At 38.6% G+C, this 11468-nt stretch overlaps 1 protein-coding gene across 1 annotated transcript in view; it reads left to right on the top strand.

The window, feature by feature from the left end:
• Nucleotides 1-11468, top strand: part of COG5 (component of oligomeric golgi complex 5) — a 177682-nt gene that overhangs the window by 141821 nt on the left and 24393 nt on the right. Inside the window, exon 15 of the mRNA XM_009996782.1 lies at nucleotides 10974-11084. Within this exon, the coding sequence (XP_009995084.1) occupies nucleotides 10974-11084 (111 nt within the window). The remainder of the gene's footprint in view (nucleotides 1-10973; nucleotides 11085-11468) is intronic.

The raw sequence follows: 11468 nt of genomic DNA, 5'->3' as shown, positions 1-11468 counted from the left end.
AAACTATTTTTGTCTTTCAAGTCTTCAGGAAAAAAAAAAAAAAGCAAAAAAACCCTAATCTTGTCCTTTAAGTACATTAAAAACCTGATTTATAATTACTGAGATTTAAAATAAACCTCAGCTTTCTGCATACCCATCTCATCATCATAACTACTTGTGATCCTGTGGTGGATGAGTCTTGGTTTTTTTTTCCCCTTATTTCTTTCTTTGTGGATTTATGGTACATCTGATATAAGATAGTCAAGGAAAAATAGTCTGCCCTTTGGCTTTGGTGATGTAGTTTTGAAAGCGTAATTCTGTCATGCCACAGCTTCACACATCTTCCAGGATCTCTCTTCCTGAGATTAAAATTAAATGTGCTCTGATCTTGGTTTATATTTTTACTGTTTAAAAACAATCTGTAATTTATTAATATTTCTCCTTAGTTTGTAAACCCTGTTGCAATAAAGCAAATGAGGAAAGAGAGTGCTAGAATGCCAGGTGGAATAAAAAACCAGCAACAATTAATTCAGCTTAAATTCTGAGCTGAGAAAGAGGCAGCATCTTTACAAAGAATTTTTGGAATGTCATTTGTAGAAGAAAAAGTGTCTGTCATGCTTGAACAGGTGAAGGAAGATTTAAGTAAGCTGTTTTCAGTGGGTTATTTAGATGAGAAGCAATATGAATGGCATATTTTTGTCCAGAATCTGAAAGGCTAAGTGTATTTTAACTGATTCAGAGATTATACTGGAATGACTTGGCTCAGTCATTGGAATTGTTTAAGAAAAGCAAAAATGCAAAGGAAGGTGGGATTTAAAGGTTAAAATATTGCCATGATAAAACATGATCAGTTCTTAGTTTTCTCTGAGTGTTGATGGAGATGGGAATTTTTTCTGAACTGTTTGGTCTGTACTTAGTGGTTGACTAGGAAAAAGCAGAGAGGGGCTGGACTACACAATTCTCCATCGATTGTGCCCCTGTCTGCCTAGTGGCAAGGAAAAATATCTGTTATATCTTGCAAGAAAGAAAGATGTTGATGTAGGAGGGCTGTAATTCTGCATTCTTCTTAGGAAAATTAAAAAAAAATAAGACCTTATTTACAGAGGACAGCATTTGCTGGGTTGGCTTTAGTCATATGTATTCCTAAGGAGAAATGTACCTTACACCAACTAAAAACATTTATTTAACATATACAAGTTCCCCAAATGAAATATGCTATGTTAGCAAGAAAATGTATGTGAGCTGCATCTAATTTGGGATGTTTACTGATGTTTAATAACATAACTATGTGGTTTGGGGTATATGCTTTGTTGTTTTTTTGTCCATCCATCCACATATCTGACATAGCTAAATTTAACTAGCTGAATAATTCAGCAAAACAGGGGAAAGCAGGGTGAAGAAGAGAGAGAGAGAGAGAGAGGGAGAGACAAGATTTCCTGCAATCATATTCTTCCAATGAAGGGAAGATGTTCATACACTGGAATTCTGGCACCAGATTTAAACTCCAGAAAATTTATGAGGCCTGTGATGGTTTTGAATTGAAAAGCATGATGAATTATCATTGTAATGGCATAAAGTGAATTTCTGATTGCCTTTTTTATTATGTGATCTTATAAGAATTAATCCATGTCTCGTATTAGATGGTGTTTTATTGAATTGTGAGCTTTCGTTTGTGCATAAATCACTATTCAGGACAGATTCCAACAAGGAGACTTGTCTGACAGTTCCAGGGAAACATATCTAGTACTCCTGTCTAAATGCTGAATATTGTGAACTTCAGATGGAAGTGTGAAATGTTATAAGCTCACAAATTGTCAAGAACAGTAGTGAAATGACACTGCAGAAAAGGTTTTCTGTAAATAACAGGTCAGTTACAGTGGTGTAAGTAATGTGAAAGATCACATTTTCCCCAGTTCTTTCTGAGATGCATGAATTAAGTGTATTATACCAGTCCCTTAAAGACATAGTGTTACTGTCATTGAAAAACTTGTATCTATACTGCTTAAATGAGAGAGCCCAAAAATATGAATTCAATATTTGGCACATAAAAGGAATTCATTAATAGGTGTTTAAATAGAATAAGTGGGAAGCTATTGTATACTAAAATAATTTCAGAGTAATTACTATTTCACTGTACAGTAATAAAAGCTAAAAATGGCAAGAGGTCTAATTTTGAAATAATCAGAAGTCAACTAAGGTTTTGTAATTTTTTTAATGGAAAAATCAGAAGAGTTTTGTTAAAACAGTCATTAGGAAGCTACTTATATTGGTCAGAGAATACTTAGAAATGTCTAGCTGATAAGTCACTTTAAAAAGCATTTAAACTTCTAAAAATTGAGTTAAAAATCTAAAGGAGAAAGTTGCAGTAACAAAATAACTTTATAAAACATTTTTTTCATTCTCCTGTTGTCTTTCGCTGGTTAGATCGTGACTCACATAAAAAATGTGTGATTTTTTTTTTCTTTTCTTTGAGATGTTGGCTAAACTCCAGTAAAAAATCATCCAAGCATAATAGGCTGCTTTTGAGAGTACTATGTACTTCATTTTATCGTGCTGGGAAAGTGATTAAGAGAGTTACTTAGAGCTAGCTAGCATGTAGTTTTGCCAAGAGGTAGAAAAAGAGCAAGATTGCACAATACTTGGAGTGTTTTGTTATGGTGTGCTTTAATTTGTTTCATACCAAATTAAGTTACATGATTCAGAAATTTATTTGGATAAATTGATGTTGATACAATAAAGGCTTTGGAATTTTGCAATTTTGGAACAACTCTAATGAGAGCTGGACAATGTAAAGCTCATTTATAACCTTCTGTAGGGTAGATGTGTTCTAATCTCAGTTAACACCTGGACTTGATACCAAACCAGGCAGATGGCAATTAAATAAGGTGATTATATTTTTTGTATGTGTGTAGGTGAATATCACCCTATCATGTTGGTCTCATCTCACAGGTTTTGGGGATGGATGTCTGCTCTTTACCTCTGGAGGTGCATTCTCAGTAGTTGGTTGGGACCAACAGCTATTGGGATGACATATGAAATATGATTAATCATTCGGTCATAAATTTGGCAAGCATGTAAAATTTAGTAAACTGTTATAGTCAGAGGTATCAGGATCAACAGACATTGTCCTTGAAATCCTCCTCAGACTTGGGCTTGCTGAATAAACTTGAGTCTGAAAAAAAATGTCAAATACAAGGGCCATAATTTTTGGAAGTTGAGAAATTATTTTGAGTGCTTCAGGTTCAGGATTTTCTGAGATTCCTTAAAGGAACTGTTTTAGGTGCTTTCTAATAGTGGAGTTGTTTTAAAGCATCTCATTTAAGGACCATGAACCATTACTCACTTTTGATTATTTGTGCAGTGCTTTTCTTCTCAGATGATTCAAAGACTTAGAGATAAATCCTGTGTTTTCTGTAACAGAAAAAGCATTTGCTGTTTTCCTTCCATTTCTTCTGCTTTTGAAAATATTAGGATAAATAATCAAAACCAGAAATACCCCAGAGGGAGTGTTTTGATGATTGCTGTTTTTCTAGCATGAATAATATGAACATGATGTTTGGTCTTTTTTCTTGGTCAAGAACTTAAGTGTTCCTTCAAAGTTTTCTTCCTAGAATAATGATTGTGTTTTCTATAAGATTTTGAATGCCTTCTGCGTAGAGCTCCTTTTCTATATTCCTAGAATATAAAATTCTTATTTTCCTGAGGAAGCTAATATATACATATACATATATATATCAGAATGTCCTGAGGGTGCAATATAAATGTTTTTGTGTACATTTTAGGTTATTGCCCAAGCTCACAGCTCATTCCTTTCTTCACATCTTGAAATATTTCTTCTTCTTTGAAAAATTAGGAGTCATTCCAAAAGCATAAGTACTTTTTTATTATTTATCCATAAATTTTAGTTTATTTTTTTTTAAAGCAAAACATTCACTTTAACGTATCCTCGTCACTCAAGGACCTTATTTGCCCTGACAAATTCCCTCAATTCCTACACTTCAAATCTCTAAATTATGTTTCTTCTTTTTACAAATTATCCTTTAAGTAGCTAATACAGTAGGTGACATAGGTAGTGGAGTTCAGATTGTTAAATACAAAAGGAGGACTAAGGAGCATCTCTATCCTTTATTGAATGCAGGGGCAAGCTTAGTGATCAAGGGTGAGGAAAAGGCTGAGGTACTTAATGCCTTGTTTGCTGCAGTCTTTAGTAGTAGGACTAGTTCATCCCTGGATACCAAGTTGCCTGAGCTGGAAGACCAGGATGGGGAGCAGATTGAAGCACCCAGAATCCAAGAGGAGATGGTTAGCAACCTCCTGCACCACTTTGACATACACAAGTCTATGGGGCTGGATGGTCCTGCTTGACAAACATGATCTCCTTCTATGAGAAGATGACCCACTTAGTGGATGAGGGAAAAGCTGTGGAGGTTGTTTACCTGGACTTTACTAATACCTTCAACACATTTTCCCACAGCATTGTCCTGGAGAGACTGGTTGTGTATGGCCTAGACCAGTATACTCTTTGGTGGGTAAAAATTTGTCTGGATGGCTGGGCCTGAAGAGTTGTGGTGAATGGAGTTAAATCCAGCTGGGAGCAGGTGACAAGTGGTGTTCCCCAGGGCTCAATACTGGGGCCAGTTCTTAATAAAGTTGCCCAGTGGAAAAGGAGCTGGGGGTATTGGTTGACAGCTGGCTGAATGTGAGCCAGCAGTGTGCCCAGGTGGCCAAGAAGGCAAATGGCATCCTGGCTTGTATCAGCAATAGTGTGGCCAGCAGGACTAGGGCAGTGATTGTCTCCCTGTACTGGGCACTGCTGAGGCTGCATCTTGAGTCCTGTGTTCAGTTTTAGGCCCCTCACTACAGGAAGGACATTGAGATGCTGGAGTGTGTCCAGAGAAGGGCAGCAGAGCTGGCTGGTAAAGGATCTGGGCAACAAGTCTTTTCCAACCAGAATGATTCTATGATTCTGTTATGTAGATTTTCTGATAAACAGTGTTGTATTTTTACAGAAAATATCAAACTGATTTTGGAAAACGTTTGTGTTTCTTAGGTTGAAAGAGGTTGTAAAAGGCTCCTTCTGCCATATGAAAGACACTAAACCTAGTAGTAAATCATGCCAGTTTGTAGCTGTGGGAGAAATCCCAGGGCCAAGCCCTCTTGACTCAGGAACTCTGTAAATGGATTCTGTGCTTTATAATAAGTTGCTGTGATCAGGCAGGAGGCCAAGTACCAGATGGATTGACTGCTTTCTGCCAGAGGTATGGCCACATCAGCTGCCTCTATTAGGAATGTATTTATTCTTGAAAATGTCAGTTTGACAACTGGAGTTCAGTTTATGCTATCAAAACACATTAGTCTCGTTGTTCTAGAGTTAGATCAAATGCTTTGTTGAGAGGCAGTGCTTTCATCTTATTTTAAGGTCTTCTCCATACTCCTCCTAAATAATAATGCTATTCCTGCTCTTTAGGGAGTGGGTTTGCTGGGGCTGTTTTAAAGTAAAGAAATCAAATAAATGGAGTTTTTCAAAACTGTCAATAAGGATACACATAAGATCTTGCTTAGTGTGAAACTGAGCTTTTTCACAAAATATTCAGTCTAAGGGAATGGTACAAACCAGCTAGCAAATCAGTGTCTCTTTTGAATTGCCACCTGTTGAAAGAAATTCAGTCACTTTGAAACACTAAAAAAATTACAGGAAAATGTGTATCAATAGTCTGAAGATTCCTACAAGAAAAAGACAAAACTAGTTAGCATTTTTTGTAACTCCAGGGAGGACTGATGATTTGATTCATGTCCTAATCTAAATTCTACATTCATTGCTTCACAGTGAAAGCAAGAATTTAAACCCAAAGCAATCTTATCACAGCATGTGTCTCAACATGTGAGATCAAATCCATGCTGGCAAATCACACGTCTGTTCTTAGGTATTAAACATAGAAAATGTAAAATCCAGAACACTTAATCTAGTTACTTCCAAGACATATTTCCAAAGCAGGTCTATGCAAAGGGTTGCAAATACATTTATAGGTTGAGAATTCATTTGATATGTCTTCAGGCAGTATAGCTACCTGTATGTATCTGCAGTACTGCTTTAGATTCCCTCTGTAGTTAGTGGAGGGAAACAGAGATACACAGGGTGTATTTACTCTCTCCCTAAAGCAGGATCTCTAAAAAAGGCTAGATGAATTACTCAGTAGAAGAGCTTATTTCTCTACTTTGTGGTTTCCTGCACATGGCCAAGTTAATAATTCCTAAAATTTTCTGCACTGTGCAACTCACTGACCCGATAGGAGGCACCTGCAGTCTCTGCAGGTGAAGCAGTATAACCATATTACTGTACTGAAGGATGCAAACAAAAATAAACTATTTTCCAGAAGGACTTCAGACTTTGGTGAGAGCACAGTGCCAATCATGGCTTACAGTTTCTCGACCTTGTCAGGCTGAAGCAAGTTATATATATGGCCTTCAGTCAGCTTGTTCCTCTTCATGACACCTTTTTTTGTGTACCAGTTCTACAGGTGTCCTTTTTGGTTCAATAACCTCCCCAGTCTACTACTTAGTTCTCAGGTTCTGTTGAATTAGATTTTTAAAAAAGTCATCTGGGCAGCTTCCTCCAGCTAGTCAGCTGCCGTATCAAACCTGCAGATTTCAACGTCCTGCCTTAGACAATGTCATCATCATATAGATGTTAGAAATACAGTACCTTCAGTGTTTCATCTTCATGGTAGTTTAACAGCTGCCCTTTGAGTTTTATTGAAGTGCTGTGTCAGATGGAAGTGCGTGTTCATATTATTGAGGTGCTGCAGATGGAGTGAGAGATGCACTTCGCTTGTGAGAGAGAAGCAACAATACACTTGATACAGAACAGTTAACAGAGTTCCATAGTAAATGCAGCAGTGGTTCAAAAGGTTTGATGGCAAGATGCACTTGAGTATTTACTGCATAGAGGATGGGGTCAGACAAAAGTGTAAAGGAGAAGCTCCCCTTGTGTCACGTGGTTCAGAAAGGACCCCTTTGCTTTCTAAACTCCTTCTCAGAAGTCTGGGTGCAGCTGGATCCAATCCTACTCCCAGACTCAGATAGCAGTTTATATCTAGAGGGTCATATACATATGCAACCAATCCTTTGTAACACTTCGCTAAGATTTCAGAGTTGCAGCGCCGCTTATTGCCAGCTGATTTACTGAGTATCTGACACCATATGGATTCTCTTAACCTCAGGGAGTAGCCTTGAGAGGTATCCCCACCCAAGGGAAGATCCTGGCATGCAACTGCTGTCATTTCAGGAGAGCTCAGTGGGCCCTGGGCTGTCACTATTTATAGAGAAAGATGATAGAATCATAACTGACTTATTATCTAATCATAAATAATTGGCTTACTGTCATGTTTGCACACCAGCAAGACGTGTCCAGAGTAAGCTGGATGCAGCAGTCACACCCCCCACTGGTGGTTATGGCCTAAGGGTGGGTGTGGGGGAGCACACTGCCACCTGAGGGTACCCCAAGGCACAGCCCTTGTCCCATTGCCTGGAAAAGCATGATTCTAAAGTCCTGGCTAATAATTTGCTGGTGAAAAACCTCTACTTCACTCCTCTCTTCCTCTCTAGCATCTTGTGTTGCTGATGTGCTGGTAGCTCCTGCTGGCAGGGGGGGCTCCTACTGACGGTTGCCCATCCTGGAGCTGCCGCTCGCTGGGGAATGGTTTGTCAGCGTTTTGCAAGTGCCCATGAAATTCCTGTAAAGAGTAGTCAGGCTTTGAGGTAAAAGCAAAAACAGTTTGTCCAAGTAAACTGAAGAGTGTAATAAATCAATTGCTACACTTAGATCCAGAAGTGTGGATCAGCTACAGTCCTTGTTACTGATCATTCAGGTCAGGCTTCAGCATCATTTCTTTTCCTCAGTTCTTTCTTCAACTAGGAGGCTCAAGCCAGACTAACTCCCAGGTGACTGACGGGTCCCTGGAGATGTGATCTGATCCTTCAGCTACACTTTGTCTTTTAGTTTTTATTTCCCAAAATAGATTCTGATTTGGGATGAAGTCACCCCTTCTGGCCTCCCCGTTTCTGCTTGGCATAAATTCAGCCTCTAGGCCTTCTGTATTTCTGGATAAATCTGACTGATTAAAAAGTCATCAGATTTTGTCTCTAGTGCCCTCATCAAAAAGAAGGCCCTTGGACTGTGTCTTTCAAGCTGAGTGGATGTGGTTAGGCTTCACACTTATTTGACTCAACCTATTTGCACAGTGCAGTCCCCAGTGGGGGAAGAACAGAGAAAGAGCTGCATTACCACTGGGCTTGAATGCATAAACTGTGTCCAGCACAGAACTTCAAAAGTACTTGCTGTGTAAATGTGGGTGATGAATGTGAATCGTTGATAAAACCTGGTATGATGGAAAATAAATTGAAGGAAGATTTGTGCCTAAAGTAGATGAGCCATACCATGGTTTGTTGGAACTGAAGAGATGGCATTTTCCTACCTGGATGCATGATTGTACAACGGGTATTAGAGGTGTCAAGAATTCACTCTGAGGCACTGGAATATTGACATAATGATAAACTACTTAAAATCCAGATACATGCCAGTGACAAGGTGTATGTACATGAACCATGTTGGACAGAGTTAGTGCAGAACCTTCTTGCCTAAAGGCAAGGTTACAGAAACAAGTGACAGGAAGAGAAGGGAATGACCACCTGAGACTTCTGCTCTAGATGTTATGTGACCACCCATGTGAGCACCAGGTGTTCCCTGATGACAGGGCACAACTATCCATGTAGGTGCCAGATGTTCCCATGGGACACTTTCATGAGAAGCAGTCCTAGGGAGCCCTGGTTACTACTGCTAATGACAAGAATTGAGGTTTCCAAGTCTCTTTGTTTTAGACCAGTGATTTTACTTTAAAATACACAAAGGATCAACACATCTTGCTGATGAAGTTCAGAGTGATGAATTTAAGGAAATGTAATATGGTAAAGAATTTTAGAAAGATTGGTTTCTTTTAAGGCGTTTTCAGATTTGCCTGTGAAGATGTTGTGCACTGTTGCTGACTGCAAGAGCTGCTTGTTGCTGCAGAAAGGTTATGTTTGTATTTGTTACTGGTTTTACTTATCAGTTCAGCTTTTTCACCAGCAGAAGAGACAGTGTAATGATTTTATAATGTCTAAGAAAGAGAAATTGTGAAACCTTTACAATAGACTCTGAGGAACTGAAGTGATGAGAATGTAAATGTTACTGTCTTAATAGGGTCTTTTATGTTTAGTAGTTGTAAATGTGTGGAAAAAAACCCCAACTGAACAGTCGGTAAATTCTTTTAAAAGGTGTGAAAAAAAAGATTATTGGGGTCTGGGAGGATGGTCAGCTGGGTGGAGAGGGTGTTTCTCTGCACAGCTGTTGTATTAGTCTGTGAAACTGTAAGTGTGAGAAGCAGAATTCCTAAAACCAGTCAGGTCTGTCAAATAGAAATGTCAGGAAGGAAACAGAGACTTACGTAGCTCAGATGGCTGTTCTCATCAGGAAGGAAGAAAGATGCTGAGATGGTTTGTCAGATAGTCTAAAGATACGTTTTTATGTCCAATAATTGAAGATGTGTTGGGGAAGATCTTCAGGCCATCTTGCAAAGGCCTCAGAAGCATATTTATCCTGAAATAATCCCTAAATTTGAAGAAAAGAAAATGAACTGATGCTTTCACCGTAGCACGGTGCATAACTTTGAGTTCCTATGGTTTTGCAAAGAACTTGTCTAAAACTGCATTATTAGCAGTGCTGGCAGATACTAGATAACTTGGCTTGCAGGCTGTCAGTTTATGCTAAGCAAAAACCATGGGAAGTACAGGAATCATCTTTCACTAGTAAGGATTCACTGTTTCAAATAACTTAAACATTCTCCTGTTACTTTTGTTTCTTTTGTTCTTAAACAATTGGTACTGTATATTTAGTTTTAGTTTAGGAACTTTCTGTAGCACCTACAATTGTGTTTAAAGACACACTTCATAAAAATCTCTTGATGATTCTTCAATGAGTTAGATATATTTTTACTGAGAGTCTTTTGGAGCTAGGCATCTTCAGGAGTTTCCTGGAGGATAATTTTGTGTCCTGAAATATAGATAACTAGTCAGATAATTATATCTCAGTAAAGCCTTCTATTAATAGCTGTTCTTGCTATAATATTTAGATGTGCTTCTAGAATTCACATAGCTTTTTGTCAATTCTTGGTATTTCTGCAGCTTTCAGAGCACAAGATAATTTCTGTTTTTTTCCCAATTACAATTTATATTAAATTATAAACAAATGCTGTGGTATCATTACAGGACTATTCTGTACTTAATTGCTATTCATGTATTAACCTGGAACTTTGATTTCTTTGGTAATGGTGAAAAATGCATGTTTATTTGAGTTTTAAATATGAAGATTTTTTTTTATTTTTTTTTTCTGAAAGGTTCATGCACCCAGCTCTTTTTAATGACAGGACCAGCAGGTTTGGTCCTTGCAGTTCTATTTTCCTGTTCATTTACAAGCCATTTACATTTACCTATTTTCCTGTTCATTTACAAGCCATTTACAAAGCTGTAATCCATCTATTCGAAGAAGCAGTTTTTGAGGAGAGGCTTGAATGGTTATTGGAAGTAAGCACTGAATAAAGTGTTCCTTTTTCAGTTCTGCTGCTGCATCCTCGTTGAGGTGACTTCTCGTGACTCTTAGATCACAAAGTTGAAGTTATGCTGGGACTGGGTATCTCCAAGAGTTATCTTGGGCATCTGGGTCTGAGTGCTGTGGTTTGGGAGCTGACACAGGAGTCTCTCAGGGTGCCTTTTCCTGTTGTTCAGTTGCATTTGTCCAGAGATGGAAATCACATGAATCGAGATGAGTTAAATGGAAGAACATTGGTACTGAAGACCTATGGCTTTCTGCTGTGGGCTTAGTTAACCACAATTCTGTGGTGGTGCACTGTTTAAGGAGCTGGTACTGTTTACTGTTTTAACAATTTCTGCAATCACCACAGCTATCTACTCAAGGAGATGCCAGCCAGGTGATTGGGCCGCTCACCGAGGGACAGCGAAGGAACGTGGCTGTAGTTAATTCACTCTACAAACTGCACCAGTCAGTTCTGAAGGTGGGCTTCCTTGGGGATTTTTCTTCTTGCCATAACTTTAGCTGTATCGGATGCATATTCTCCTATTAGCTGGCAGAGAACTCTGACAAATGTAGCCCAGCTTTGGGTTAAGAGCTGCACCTTGCTGTGCCTTTGTACAGCTTGGAGACTTGTAAGCACCACTGCCAGACAAACTGTCAATATTAGAAGTGCAAGGTGTTAGAGAACAATCACATCTCACAGCCATTGTTTTATGAGCCTAAACAATCAAACTCTTTCTGTTAGTTTTGGGGTTTTTTTAACAAGTGTACTGGTCCCTGTCCAAGCTTACCTTTCTCGCAAGACCTTCATTGCTTTCCCATGAAAGAAAGGGTGAAATCGAGAAAAGCAGCACCTCACAAATAT

The sequence above is a fragment of the Chaetura pelagica genome, unplaced genomic scaffold (genome assembly GCF_000747805.2).
Source record: "Chaetura pelagica isolate M959 unplaced genomic scaffold, ChaPel_1.0 scaffold534, whole genome shotgun sequence".
NCBI classification, from domain to species: Eukaryota; Metazoa; Chordata; class Aves; order Apodiformes; family Apodidae; genus Chaetura; species Chaetura pelagica.
Note: the sequence above shows the minus strand (reverse complement) of the source record. Positions and strands in the feature narration are given on the sequence as shown.